The 16,390-nt window shown below is 37.9% G+C and overlaps 1 protein-coding gene across 9 annotated transcripts in view; it reads right to left on the reverse strand.

Moving 5' to 3' along the window:
• Nucleotides 1-16,390, reverse strand: part of Gpatch2 (G-patch domain containing 2) — a 174,500-nt gene that overhangs the window by 140,571 nt on the left and 17,539 nt on the right. The window contains exon 6 of one of the 9 annotated variants that reach the window (XM_027418735.2): nt 10,564-16,267. The exons of the other annotated variants lie outside the window; for them this stretch is intronic. Within the exon in view, the coding sequence (XP_027274536.1) occupies nt 16,235-16,267 (33 nt within the window). The 3' untranslated portion in view covers nt 10,564-16,234. Of the gene's footprint in view, nt 1-10,563; nt 16,268-16,390 lie in introns of those variants that run through there. 9 annotated transcript variants of the gene reach the window in all.

Raw genomic sequence — 16,390 nt, forward strand, 5'->3', positions numbered from 1 at the left:
CCACCCCTCCCTAAGAATGTATAGACAGTTAATGGTTGCTGTAGCAAAGAGGAAGGTTTCTTCTGCTCTGTAGCCACTGGTAAGTCACCCTGGATCCTGTAAATGACACTAGTTAAACCCACTGGTTTGCCAAACAAAAGTCATGAAACCAGAAGGGGGTCCAGCTGGGAAGAAGGGACAACAGAGGGTCAAAAGGGTAAACGTGAGCAAAGGACATTATATACATATGTAAAATGTCATAAGGAAAGTATTATTAGGTATAATTAATATATGCTAATAAAAACTATTACTGGTCTTTTAGAAGACACAAGTTTTGGACATTTATATATTTTTTACTTGAAAGAACATGATTTGATATACTTTCATGTTTAATGTGATAAGAAAAACAAATTAAGAAGTACACAGAAGTCAGAGATTAAAGCTTGTAGGGCTAGCTGCGTTTTATCAAAACTTCTAATTTGTAATATAGAAATTAATTTGGCTAAACCAAATGAATAATATATTTTAAATTATATCAAAATTATTACATTTTTAATTGCATTTTTAATTTTTAAGTTCACGGCTTTTTAAAAATGTACTATTTTGAGATAAATAAGAGACCTGATGGGTGAGCCCCAGGCTCAATCCTCAATACCACAAGACCCCCAAATAAAGAAAAAGGACTTGCAAGCAAAGTCTGACCTTTGTAGTAAAAATCCATGTTAATATGAAGTTAGCCAAAATACTGACCTCTCTGAAGGCTGCTCTGACCACACCAGTATCGTGCTTTAGTGGTCCACTAGTAATGTACCATCTTCTATGGTTACAGCACATAGAACTGCCAGTAAGTTATGATTTCAATCAAATCAGTTACTGTCATCTCCATTCCTGGGAGCAGCCATTGTGAAATAGTGCTGCAGAATTCTATATAACAAAGTTTAGAAGTTTAAACCTGACACTCGGCCCCATTCTCATTAAATTAGTGAGAAAGAAGCTAATCCCTGCCCTCATTCTTAAACTCTCTATGAAAGGGTAGTGGGAGGGAGTGCTGATGAGAACAAAGGAACACCAGACTGATTCCAGTGTGAAACACATGAAGACAGTCTAAAATCAAGTTATTATCGTTAGTGTTCACTGTGCACTGTCAGGGGAAAATGCTCTGAAATGTAACTTAAGATAACAAAGATGGAGAAGGTTCATAACACTGCATACTGAAATTTCCGAAGATAACAACTCTATTCTACCGATGTATATTTCATAAGGACAACCAGATGATTTCACAGGCTTAGGAAGGATTGTGAAACAGCAATATAGAAATGCGTATTTATAAAATAAAAATGTACAGCTGAAGTGGAGATCAGAATTAATGAGAAGACCTCAGTATAAGGCCTGGGTTTGGACACAGCTAGCTGTACTCACTTGGAATGCCACTTTCAAGTTAACGATGTTGGGAAGTAGGTTCCAATTATGATCAGTATTTGATTCTAACTCAAACAGATATTTTTTCCTTGTGTACACTTATATGAAATGATGGCATAACCCCATGGACCTCTGTATCTCTACCTTTGATTCAAAATGAATCAATGACAACTATCAGCTAACAATTTTCTATGTACTTGTTTTATGAAATCTCAGCCTTACTTGAGAAGTTACATTGAAAAGTCTTTTCATCTGCTACTAAAAAGAACTGACTGGATTGCATTTAAGTTCAAGTTCAAGGGTATTAAAATGTACACAGGAGAGTGACGAAGGTTCGAGGTTATAGATTTTAACTTCCTCAGTAGAAAATTGACTCAAAATAGATTTTCTAATTTACAATGAATCAAAAGAGAAAACATTAGACCATAGCAAAAATGGCACAAATGTATCAAAAGCCAAATGAATAAACATTTGAGGAGATTTATTATTAGAAATTGCAATAAATTTTGGAATGATGAATTGATTTTAGTTAAAAGGTATAACTGACAATTTATTGGGCGGGAAGATGCATTATTTTCCAATTGTTCTCCATCTACAGTAAAACTGATTTGTGTCCTATTGTATTTTATGGAAAAGGAGAGTGCAACTTTCAGTGATTCAGATTAAATGTATTAATCATGACCAAGCACTGTGACCTATATATCTACTATTAAAGAAGATTTTTGACATTTAATTCTGTAGCAATATTTTGGCTCTGTACCACTCTTCCTAAATCCAATTCCTGCTACAGTTGGCAGATTTCTCCCTTTTAATTTTATGAGGCTGAAAGTAGCATTTAGCCACCCATGCGGTAAATAATGCAGGATTAGAAATATTTAGTGTTTTGTTTCCCTTTCAAGAGTGGTAATCCATCAAATCCAAAAATGTTCTCTAAAATTTTTCTATATTTTTGGCAATCTCTAATATATGGTATCATAAAAACTATAAAATTAAATAAAATGCATTACATAGACAGAAGAGATGTGCTTTTCTGCGACAGCCCAGGAAAGCAGGTAAAATGGACTGAGTCAGGAATGGGCAACCTTTACTGGAAAACCAAACAAAACTTAAAGAACGGGCACTCAAACTTGGCATTCGATTAGGAACTTTTATTCCTTTGCTGAATGAATCTTAGTAAATTTGCAAATAGTTTCTAAACAATTTAACCACTTATTACCCATAAGCCATGTAGTACTGCAGAAGTGTTAGATTAAGTAGGAGAATAATTATCAAACATTTAGATACTCTCCGAATATGACTAAAGGAACGATAAACACTAAAAATGAATCTTAACCTTAATACATCAATGTAATGTATTAAACTAATTCATTGTTTTTTAAAGTGAAATGCAAATCTAAACTACATTCATGCTTTCTTACAGAAGCTAATATAGCCAGTTTGACTCTAGAATAGATTTTTATGTTTAATACATAAGCTTAGAAATTATTAAAACCCACAATTTTAAAAGTACATTATTAAGCCAAAAAATCAGAAGAACAAATCCAAATTCCAATTTTCAAATCTAAATTCATATAAAATGATAATTTTAGTTATTAATGAATCAAATTATTACAGTAATCACCCGATAACTGCACATGGTACTTTGAGATATATCAAAGTAATAAAATAACCTGTCAAATGAATAATTATCTGCATTTAATCTATATATAAAACAAATGGCCCAGAAATGAGCAAAGCCTGTAATTCACTCAAGACACTGGGATGCCATATATTCATGGTTAGAACATCTAATTTCTTCATACATATTCATGTCTTAATTCACTTTTAATGAAATTCATAATTACAAATTATTGTGAAAACAAGTTTATATTCTCATAGTGATGAAATAAAATCAACAATTACCTACCAGAAATGAGATAATTTAAAGAGTGTATGTGTGTGTATGTCGGAAGAATCTAACTCTACTTTTTCCATACATAAAGTGTCCCTTCTTGCCCTTCACAGTGTTACACTGGGAAACATGAGTTACATATGGAGAGAAACATCTTTAAGAGTATTCCAAAACAAAGTAAACGTATCTCAAAAGCAGACATAGTGTCATGAGAGCTAGTCAAGGAAAGACAGTGCCAATACTGTATTCCAGGGAACAATGAGGAGAATAACTGGAGCAAACAATGGATTCTAGAAGCCGAGAAGCTGCTAGAGGCTTTTGCTATTGTGTGCTCTTGTTTGTGTTTCAATATCTTAGTTGGTAAGATGGATGGTTTGTTGAGAGGTGGTCTCACCTAGCCTGGGCTAGCCATAAACTCCTGATGGCTTAGCCTTACAAGGAAGTATTGGGATTATGGGAATACACCCATGCACCCACTGCAATAATATTTTGAAATGTAATAAGGAAAACAATTAGTCAAACGTGAAGAGGTCAGATAATGCCAAGGTTGACGCTGAAGCCAAATTACTTATTTCTATAAAAATTGCAACAATTTCAAAAGATTAAGCATTCAATAAAAATTCCCACATCTACATCGGTGAGAACCCTACTAGATTTTGATCAAATAACATATGAAGCTGACAATACATTTATTCTTGTGGTCTTTGAAAAGTGAATCTTCAGGCCAGAACCCTGCAAGCGGAAATAAGGTGCACAGGGCAATTCCCAGAAAGCCGAGTCTGCTGAGGAAAGCTGGCGCTCAGCACTCAGCACTCAGCACTCAGGTCTCCTCAGTTTCTGGGAAATCTTGCTGTGCATAGGTGAAGTGGGCTACACTACTGATGAAAGCCTGGCTACTCCAGGGCGCAGGGCTCTCTCTCCAACCAAACCGCTCAGAACAGAAAACCTCACAGAAACACAACAGCTTTCTTTCTAATGGATTGGAAAGAGATTACAATGCTGATGATGATCTAAAACGTTAAACCAAAAAGATCAAAGAACAGTGAGAAAAAGAGATGGTGTAGGAGTAAAGGAAGGAGAATTTAGGAAGAGGGAGGGACGTGTATTTACATGATGAAAAACGTAACATTAGGTTTGGTCAACCAAATACAAAATAATGATTTGCCCAATACACTAAGATGACCAAAATAGTTAAAATGTACTATTTTGGGGAGCCATTAGGCCCATCCGAGATTTATAATATCAGCTGGGAATACAAGCATTTTACCTTTGTAGAAAAGCCTAAGCAGTCTGACAGTTCCATGCTGAGGCATGGCCCACAGTCCAGATTAAGGCCTGACACTATCAACTATTCAGACTAACCCTGAACAAGTGTGGCTGTCTACTGTGTGCCTGTGTCCATGTGTGCACTCATACTTGTCTCTGGGAAGGCCAGAAAAGGACATCGGGAATCCTGCTTGCTCTAACACTACCCTATTCTCTTGAGGCAGGGTCTCCCACTGAGCTGGTAGCTGGTATACTCTTCCTAGGCATGCTCCTCCTGCAGGGCAGCAAGCCAGCAAGCCATGGTGATCCTTTCCCCGCCTGGATTTCCAGGGCTCAGCCACACCCAGCTTTTATGCAGATGCCGGGAACCTCATGCTTGCACAACAACATGGCAAGCAGTTTTATTCACTGAAGCAGGTCCCTGGGCCCCAGAAAAACTATTTGTCCCTCAGTTTCCTCCTTAGGCTCTTTGTACGAAATGAATGGACATTCACAGAGAATACAATAACACTAAATATCGAGAGACACCATTACAACTATAAGAAACTTATAAAAGTAAATTACATAATAATTTGAAATACGATGCCAAACAAATGAAAATTTAAGTATAGCTTGTGATCTCTCAGACAGTCCAAAACACCCGTAGGACTAGCATGGTAGGGATGGCACGGGGATGGAGGCTTGTCCTCTAGATTTTCAAAACCTATGTATCTATTACTTTTTAAAATAATCAAAATTTAAAAGCCTTAGGTAGGACTTCCCAGGCAATATAACCCAGTCATGCAATTAAGATTATTTCGGGTTTCTCCCAAAGCCTGACTAAAAAGGTCAATAAAAGGCTCAAAAGGTTTACTCCACAATGACAAAGAGAACGTAAAGGAAACACTATCAAAGATGGAAAATCAAAGCTGGAAGACTGCTGCTCAGCTCTGCCTGCAAAAGCATCTCGAGGAAGCAGCAGTCAAAAGCAAGCCACGTGAAGCACCAGACCCCAGGAAGGCTTGGGAACTGGAGGAGCAGCATGACTTAAACAGGTCCCAGGGTGATGTCTGACTTTCCCCCGTGTATGGGTGTTTCCGCCTCTACGTATGTCTGTGCACTCCAGAGGTGCCTGCTGCCCACGGAGGCCAGAAGAGAGCATCAGATCCCCTCAAGTGGGAGTTCCAGAAGGCTGTAAGCCACTATGTGTGGGTGCTGGGATCAAATCTGAGCTCTCAGGAAGAGCCACAAGTGGTCTTAAGCACCCAGCCATCTCTCCAGGCCTGTGACATCTGCTTTTGATAAGCTGATTCAGGATCCTACACCTTGGCCCACACTCATATCAGCAACTGCTGCCCTATGTCTCAGCACGGGTCAAAGTTTATCACGTGAAAATTCAAACTAGAAAGGAACCATTCCTATGGACCTCCCCAGAGGATAGTATTACAGTCCTGGGGATTCACTGGAAGTCTGCACATGGACCGCTCCCTGCAGCTGGTGGACTTGAGTCATCCTTTCCCCTCCTGACCTAAGAGGAAACCCTCCAGGTAGAGTTCCTAAGGATCTACCAGTCGCACAGCCAACAAGCAAGGCATGTGTCACAAGGCATTCAATTAACTTGTTAGCACAGGATCAAACAATATTCTATGCTTCTATTGTTACGGAATGCATACATAATCAGTCAGATTATAAACAATGAAGAACTTTAGAAAACAGTATTTGTTGGAAATAATGTTACAATTACACTGGCATCCTAACAAGTTAATTATCGAAAACACCCTTAAAAACAGTGTAGACACAGTTAATCATAATCAATCCTGAAAAAGCAGTAAGCACAAGCTGTGATGGGAAGGGGACTGTCATGGTGTGCACGGGGCAATGAAGGACATGACACTAAAGTAAGTGATGATAAACAGCATAAAACCACAGGGGATGGATGGGGGATGGATGGGGGATGGATAGATGGATGGATAATGGACGGGTGGATGGGTGGATGGATGGATGGGTAAAAAGACAGATGGAGACATGAAGAGCTGAGAGGGAGCCATTTCAGAGAAGAGTCTTGAAGAAAGGTACAGAACAGGAGCTACTCCTTCAAGTGTATGAGCCTCACAGAAAGAAAAGTTTAAATACTGAAAGGGCTGACGAGGGACAGAGTCTCAAAAGCCCATGACCATCTGGAAAGGACAGAACTGTCAAAGATCAGGAGGTAAGCAGTGAAAACAGAAAAACTCTGGATTTTATTACAAAGGGAATGGAAGCTGTTTTGTCATTTTAAACAGGGAAATCAAGAGCCTAGGATGTTTTACCAATGTTTACTTGGAGTTATAAGTAATAAGGATTAGAAGCAAGGAAAACCACTAGACCAGAGAAACTAATGTACCAACGTAAGAGAATGAGACAACAGCCTGAGTGGTGAGAGGAGGCTTCAGAGAAGGGGCAGCTTCGTGTGAAGGAAGAAGAGGGCAGAGTCGGCTGCGCATGTGGTTCATTAGGTACCACTTAGTTCAACAATAAAACCCACTACAACCACTGTTGCCCTAAATAAGTGCTTCTCTCGCCCCTCTCCCTTTTCAAATTAATTTATGCTAGTCAAACTTAGGCACTTAAGGACAAAGATATACATGTCTAATTGATTATACCTAACCTAAACTATTACAAAGGAAAAATACCCAAAAATTTCATGGATATACAATTGTATCAAAGAATGTGTGGCTAAAGTCAGAAGCTAGAAACAGCGTGTTTCTAAATCAGATGTAATATATATTTACTAAAATAACAATTGATGCGAAGCATTGAAATATTTTTGTGGCTGTGCAGGCACACCTTTAATCCCAGACATCAGGAGGCAGAGGCAGGCGGATCTCTGTGAGTTCAAGGCCAGCCTGGTCTACAGAGGACAGCAAAGGCTACACAGAGAAACTGTCTCAAGATTATCCCCCCTCAAAAAAAAAAAACAGTAATGTTTTTGTGAATCAAAAAGTAAGAAAAGCTTCAGGACAGTACTCAGACCTGCTAAGAATGCTGAGGCAGGAGAAAGATCCTGACACTAGCTTAGGTAGCTTAATAAGATCCTACCTCAAAATTAGGAAAAAAAAAAAAAAAATCAAGGAGAGCTAGGAATGTAGCTCACTGGTAGAATGTTTGTTTGGCGTGAGGGAGGTCTTCGTTCAATCCCTAGCACTGTAACGGAAAAGAAGAAGAAGAGCCTATGAAAGGCACATATAAGAGTTTAAATACTACTATCTGGCCTAAATATTACAAATCCAAGCTAACATGAAATCTTTAACAGTCCAGTGCATAGTTCTAAATGTAACTGCAATATAGTGTAACTAACAAAAACACACCACTACACCTGTAATACAGGTTCAGTATTACCCAGATCTGAAACACTTTCATAGTAAACCATCACCAATCAATTTCCTGATCCATACATGAAACTCTAAGAGGAAGGTGCTACACTTTAACAGAATAAAAAAAAAAAATTATCCAAATTCCCTAAGTTACTATGATGATTAGCAAACAATTAATTAAACAGAAACATTACAAATTTTGTTGGCTTAAAACTGAGGTATACAGTTGGGCTATCTCTAGGTTAATGGAACCCAATTTCTTAGATGGCAGGCCAGCAAATACCTACTTGGCATATATTAATTCAACAGTACAAGAGAACTTTTCCATCTATATAATTTCTTCATGAATCCCCAGTTTTGCAAATTGACCTTCAGTTGGAGGATGTACAGGTGATTTCAGAACAAAAAAAAAAAAAGTGCTTCTTAAATATTATTTGGAAGTGTTCTACCCATCATTGATTTTTGAACTTTTCTGATGGTAGGCACCTGACATATCTAAAGGCAAATTAGAAAACTGGGTTTTATAGACCATCGAAACAATTTTATCAGCAACATAAAAAGCAGAAAACCAGAGTTGAACAAGGCTTGCAAAAAGTAAAATATATGCATTTCTATGTCCCTGCTTTTGATTTTTAAAAAGAAAGAAAATAATAGGGACTCTGGCAATGTCACTACCATTGTAAAAGGCAACCAGGAAAAGGTGTGAACTGGAATGTTCATCCATGGATTCACATTGCCACCAATCAGCAGCAGCGAGTCCCTTTACATTGAGAAAGACAGTAGGTGTGAAACAGGGACTTGCTAAATAGCCCCCTTTGGCCTGGACTCTCTATGTAGACAAACCTGTCTGGCCCTAACCTTCCATGATTCACCTCTTCGGCTTCTAGAACTTGAGGATTACAACGGTCTATACCTATGCCCAGCCTTCATTTCTTAAAGACAAAAAAGGAGTATTTAGAACATATTTTAGAGGTTCTGTAGGATACAAAGTAGAAGTGGTGTTTAGCTAACTAGACTCTAAAGTGTATTGTGAGTCTCAAACATAGGCAGATTTGGTGGATAATGTCTATACCCACAGCACTCTGAATCCTGAGGACGGTACTTCAACTGGAGGCCACCCCAGTGCTACGTGGAGAGCTCATGCTGGCTGAGATACACCAGGAATCTGTCTCCACAGAAGCACAGATACCTCCTGAGTTCCCAAAAACCAGTGTTCTGAAGATCCATCAGGGGGTCAGTCCAAGAGACCGGGTGAGCAGATGTGAGTTTGTGACATAGCATTTGAAAGCTGGATGTCAACCTTGACGACACAGCAAATTCAAAGTCAGCTTGGTCTATTTGAGACTATGTTTGAAAGACAAAAGTCCATAGATACCTAAACATATTAATCTGAAGCCATTTTGAGAACAGTGACCTAAGAATCTGTACTGCGTTGTAAATGTAGAAGGTGTGGCATCCAAATACCACAGGGCAGAAGAGAACTGAAGTGCTGACATATTAACTTTGGTATAGTCACTAAGATTATACATAAACAGGACAGCCAAAGCCCGTAGAAATGGTTCCCCCTTAAAAAGTGTCTTAATCCTAACCCATTGTGCTGAATGAACTGGTGTGAGGAATGTATGTGCTCGCTCCTTTCCCCAAGATCAGTGGTTAGACCTAAAGGATGCCACTAGATGGATTAAGGCTGAAAACCATTCTATCCTACCAATTTTACTCAATAATTTTTATTTCCTGCATTTCTAAGTGTTCCCTATGGCTACTTTCATCTGCTTACTCTTCCCCACCCAAGATTACTTTTATTTATTAAAATATAAGCTACAGGTGACCATGTCAGTCTCATTCACAGTGGTAGGAAGCAAGATCTACAGCCATACACAGTTGTCCCACTGTTCAAGCAGTACTGACCAGTCTTGGTGGAATAAAGGGATGTCACTCACATAGTAAGACAGAGGATTCAAATGACAAATTAAGGTGCAGTCAATCCTCTGGCTCACACATAATGGAGGAATAGGATGGGATTTATACTTCTAATATAATCTAAGCTTATGATTACATAATGCACTTTCCATAACTATCAGTATGGCCAGGGATGACATGTGCAGTATGATCCAATTTCCTGCCCATATTTTCAGATAAACTGTTTTGCTATAAACCCCTTCATATCTATCTAATTCATCTACCTATTCCACGATGTGTCAAACCCAAGCCCTTACTACGCCTTCATGCCTACCATTTCCTACTGTGAACGAGTTGGTGGGCTCTAACCTATTCATCGGATATCAGCTAAAGCATCTTGTTTCTATAAGAGACTGCCCCAGAATTCTACCAAGTGGTTTCAAAAAGAGAGAAAAAAAACGTAAGAAACAGAGATTTCATGATACTTGAACAAATACAGTAACATGACAGGAGACATGATGAGTTTCTTTGAAGTGAAAGAGAAGAGAGTAAATTAATATGGACCGAACAAAAACTGACCAGAAAGCTCTAGATCTGGACAACATTAAAGATTAGTAAAAAAGTACCGAGAGCCAGTCATTAATCCAGTGGATGCCAGAAACCCTTGATGACTATTACAGCTCATCTTGATGTGGCTGCCACTCAAGACAGTGAAGACCGGTGTGGATGTCTCAGCATAACTCACACTTGAATATGTTAAACAGAAATGAAGACTACTTTAGGGAGAGAATTTATTTATATTTATTAGCAACATGACAGCAATATGAAGAAACTTCCAAATCATAAGAATTTTGGTTTCCCACAGGAAAAACAGTTTAAGATGTAAACACAAACCTACATTATAGGAATATTAATCACATTAATTTAAATATGTAAGCAGTATACAGAAAGTATCTAGCACATACTAAGCACTGTTGTGTTCCACACTGCACATTTCCACCATTTTGAAGACCCCCAAATTCCAGCATAGGAGGCCACACCTATACTAAGTCACGAGAGCAGCAAGCACAAATATTTTAATCTATGGAAAAATATATGTGGTCACATCTTGTATCATTAAAATTTCATGATTGATTATCTGTATATATATTTTTAAGGAGTTTTAAGAATATGGAGAACAAGCATTCAAATGCAAGTAAGTGAATAAATGAATATGCTACTATACACCATTAAATATATATATATATATATATGTTTCACATTTAATAATATAATCCAAGAATATCAGTATTAATATTAATCCTATTCAATTATATAGAATAAATGTTATGGTATCTACATTTTTAGTTATCCACTGTTATTAAATTATTGCAATACAAAATATAGAGCAACAGCAAAATAAAAAATCTGAAGTAAACACACTAGTGGATTTCGTCCATGAAATATTACCATTTTATTGATTTGCACTTTTCTATAATACAGAACCAATTTTATCTCGAAAATTTCTAAGATTAAAATATATAAAAATCTAGATTTCAGGCTGATGTTGAAAAGAAAATGAAATTAACATATAATTAACAAACTTAGAATATAACTTTCTAAACATACATTCTCCAATCTACAAAAACACTCTAGGCATACAAATTTCCAGGCAGAAAGATACTAAAGGGTTCAGCTGCTGAATCCCACTAACAAAAGCTTGGGTAACAGTCACCACATAATGAAAATATCGTTGTGTTGTTATTTTATGTCAGTTTAGATTTATTTTCTGTCATAAACTCTTTTCGCTTTGACTAGTCTGAGAAAATAGGTTATTTAAATCCCTTATTCAAACCAATTCCATTTTAAATGAGCCTTCTCAGTAAAAGGCTATAAAGAGCCTAAATATTCCTACTCTAGAGTATTGAGAAACTACAGCACAAACACTGAGCAGGACATATGAAGAGCTCACTACAGTAAGATGGTCCCTGTCAACATAACTTCATAAAGAAAGCACCTATAACAGTCATTCCTGGTCAGCAACTGAATGAACTGCCTCAGCCCTGGAATAGACCACGCCTCCTTTGCTCTGAGTGACACAAGGTACTGTGAGTATGAACAGTGTATTACATATTACAATTTATATGAAGGGCTAACACTCGGCTTTTGTTTATATACTTAAATTTCAAAATGTAGACATAAGGAAATCAACTAAATCACATTCTTTTGTTGTTATTGTTGTTTGGCAAAATAAATACCACCAGTACCTTTCATGTTCATGTAACCACACAAAACCGGTCTTCAAGCAACTGTAAACATTTAAAGCAAAGCCTTCTACCTTACTACAATGTCTTCCATAAGAATGGTTTTCCAATAATGTGTCTTAAGATGAGTCTTTTCCCACAGTGTTTTAGCAGTCACCACAACATGAATAACTTCAGTGCAGATTATACCTGCTGATGAATCACTAGTTCAAAACAAAATAGAACTTAAAAATCTCTCACCCAAAGAAAACATAGATTAACTGGAATATTCAGGGGTAGGATATCCTGAGCCAGGTGTAGTGGAGCACGCCTTTAATCCCAGGGCTAGGAAGAGGCAGGCAGATCTCTGTGAGTTCAAAGCCAGCCTGGCCTACACAGTGAGTTCGAGGCCAGCCAGGGCTACATAGTGAGATCCTGTCAAGAAAGCAGAGTAAGACATCCTGGCTCCACAGAAAGCTACCTTTTAGTAAGGTTCCTTGAATTCATGTTGTAAAAGCAGTCTCCTCAAACTCGAGTCTGGCATCATTATCATGCTGTCATTCTGAATTGTACTTAATGAATATAGTCTAGAAATGTCAGAGATTCTGGCTGTTATCTTCTGGGTAACAATTCTCCTGGGTAACAATTCTCCTAAAATTAGGTACTAAAAGGCTGGCTAGCAGGATACCAACAAACTGAGTTTCTAGCCACACAACAGTAGTAATTCCCTTTTTTGGTTTTTGGAAACAAGGTCTCAAATAGTACAGGCTGACTCCCTAGTCTCCAGCCTCTACCTCTCAAGTGCTGGCATTGCTAGTCTTGCCACCATGCCAAAGGTGAGTAATTCTTATCAAGAATAAAATCTCAGGACTTGTAATCTCACATATGCATGGGCACAATTATTATTTTTTTTTTAGAGGAATAAGACTGAATTCAAACCTCAGTCTAAAAGAATAGCTTAATGATTTAAAGGGAGGGGACATGATGAAATGGGCTTTATAGCTTGAAGTTCAATTCTGAGGCTTAACTTGTTAACTAAAAGTTCATTCAGAAAAATTCTTCAAACTATATTAAAGACAAAAGTCAGATCAAACAAATAAGATACAAAAGAAACCTAAATCCTATAAAATAAAGGACTCTACTAAGGTAATGTCAAATTATATATAAATTATATATAAAACATGAAAAATTTAAGGTCAAATTCTACACTTGGAGATTAACATTAAGTTGCATTATCAGGTATTGTGTTTATTATCTTCAATAACAACAGCGATTATTATTTATTATATACTATGTACTGAAGATGGACCTAAGCCTATATATGTACTTTAACCGTATTTAAGCCTGACAGCACGTCAATAGAGAAAACAACGTCTCTATTTCACAAAAGAAGAAACCTTGGTTCTCAACCTTCCTCATGCTACAGCCCTCAAATACTGTTCCTCATGTTGTAGAGACCCCAGCCATAAAGTTCTTTCATTGCTACTTCATCACACTGTAGCATCATGAAGTATCTGATATGCAGGATCTGACATGTGACCACTCTGCCTTCCACAAATACACAGCCATTCCTTGTTCCTCCTTGCAGATTCCAAATTTGAAATATTATTATCAGCTAGCAACCTGAAAAGCAATATTGAGAACTTTTGCAGATATTCATGGGCATGGGCACAGCAGTGAACAATGTGAGCTGCCTCAGGAAGGAAGGAGAACTCAGGGGACAAAGGGAGCAGGACCTCACTCGGCCTCCTTCCTGCAGCCCCGGCTCTGTGACCTATGGAAGGAGGACTGCTCTATTGGAGCTCTGTGCTTTCTCGTGCTTTTCCTGCCTTCAATGGCCCCAAATTCAAGCTGAAAGTGGAGTCTGTCATGTTACTAAGCATGAGGAGGCCACGGTGAGCCTTATGGAGAGAACACACGTTAGAAAAGTTTGTTCAGGCTTCGGTGATGGTGCTATTATCCATTATTCCATGTTTGGGAATCAACAATACACAGTAAACACCTATAAACATAAATACACACACAACATTATTCAGTCCACAGCTGACGGGGACATGAGGACCCAAGACCCACACACAACCTACAGGAATGAGGGCAATAACTGAAAACACCCCTACTTCAGGCAGTTCCCACTGTCACTTCCTTCTCGTGCGCTCCTCACTGCACGTTTGGAGGTGTCAACCACCACAGACCCTCTGCTGCCATTCTGCTCAAAGGCTGCATCTACACACGCTGGCGTTTGCTCCTAAAATGAATCTATCTCATGTACACTTTGGCTTCCCAGTGTGAGTCTATGCTAATTGAAATTAATTTCTTACTATAAGAAATAATGGATGACCTTTAATGTGACTGTCTTAGCAGGTTAAAATTTTTAAGGTAGCAAAACATACAGAGAATTAGAAAACATCAGCACAAACTGAAAATCTTACCTTTCTTGCTCAAGTCAGAGATTTTATTGGAAAAAAATTTACAGTATGTAAAAATGTAAACAAGGACAATCCAGGGTTGAGAGAAAAACACCTTAAGGAGTCCCATGTGTTCAGTAGAATTTTGAATAGAGCAATGTGCTGGGCCCATGTTAAACACACATACATGGAAATCTCTGTGAAGTGCAGTCTAATCACCGCTTCACAATTTAGACGGAGGCAGCTCCGAGGATGGCGCAGCCATGTATCATCACCACCATGAAGCCAGTCTATCCGTCGTAATAGCTTCTATAAAACAGCACAGCGAGGCGGCAATAAGCCTAGAAAATGGGCTACAAATCCCAGCTATGCTCAAGCAAGCAGTGGACCAAAAACAAAAATAGGTAAAGCTGAGCCAAGAACGAGATAGTACTCATCTAGATTCATGATTGGTGAGGCAAAGATCATAGGCTGAGGCATGCAAGTGACTTATTCAGACTTAAAGGACAGTCATCATACAAAACAAAAGCATTTCTGTAATTCAGGAAAAAAGCACGAATTTTTGCCCTGAGACAGTATAAAAACCTTAATTCAGTTATTAAGCACATCACCCACCTTTTCCATGGGACAATCAGGAGGGCCAACTTGTACCGTGTCACCTTCGACTTCTTGTCATACATTCCTACCTACTTCATTTTTAAATTTTTCAGACCACAATCGTCTTGGGTAAGGTAATGTCAACTTTGGTTCCCTTCCATCATATTTAATTTAGCCATTAAATAATGAAATGACATCTAAACCATACAATACGAAAACATTAAATCACCAAAAACATTAATCAATTAAAAATAACATTATAAGAATTATGCCACCAATGGGAATGTTTTATTTCCCTCCTGCTTGATGAAAATGATCTTACACAAATATTTCTAAAACTCGGTGGCACACACGGAATGCCATCCAAGGAAGAGCAAGCATCTCACTATAGATATAACAGTGAGATTCAGTCATGCAGCATTGTTAAAACGCCAGGTTCACATGATTTCATCAAGTTCCGAGACAGTGAGGCAGCTGTGACCAGTTCAGGGATCAGACACACACCAATGACAATGTGACAGCAAGTGATTCCCTAATATAGACTAGTTTGGGATCACTGTGCAGTTTTAGAGGTAGGATGACTTTCGCAGTACAATGAAGACTATAGTATAAAATACAACAGGTTTGTAATACAGAACAATTATCCACTAGGAATTAAACTTAACAAAAGATAAACTCGAGCAAAGATTATCAACCTCACCTACTTATATCGGCCCTTACTAAACAAAGTACCCTGAGTAAAACACAGTATTTTAAATAATGCTGGTATAGAAGACTTGTTTTAAAATGAACCATGAATGGCAATACATCATTTTTTTATTCACACGTCAGATTAAAAGCTGAATCTTAACCAGTCATAGAAATATTAAGGAATACTTGGGTTAAATATAGTTTTCAATTTTCTATCTCTTGTTAGCATTTGGCAAAGCAAGCAATACATAAATAGATCCAATGTTAAAAACCACAAGAGAGAAAAATATATAAAATATACAGTAGTTTGTATCCACCCTGGGCCAACCTACATCTCAGGGAATCCTCCCCAATCAGATTCACTTCTGGCTAAAAGAAACATCAGTCCTGCAGCAAAACAGCCCCAGGTCTGCATCAAAGAGGCTCGCACTTCAGTGTATTCCTCCAGGGAAGAGGACAGGAGCCAGGGTCCCTCGAATGCCATTCCCCAGGTGTTCAAAACGTAACTAATTTATTAGCAATAGAAGATTTGGTTTATAGGGGAATCTCACTGGTCCAGTTTGCAGCCTACAAGAAAATGGATTATTTTTAAATATAACATTAGAATATAAATAAACAGTGAGGATGTGACTTTTTATTCCACAGAAATGAAAACATTTCCAAACATGACAATTCAGTAAGAAAGCATGC

Source organism: Cricetulus griseus, chromosome 5, assembly GCF_003668045.3.
Source record: "Cricetulus griseus strain 17A/GY chromosome 5, alternate assembly CriGri-PICRH-1.0, whole genome shotgun sequence".
In the NCBI taxonomy this organism is placed as follows: Eukaryota; Metazoa; Chordata; class Mammalia; order Rodentia; family Cricetidae; genus Cricetulus; species Cricetulus griseus.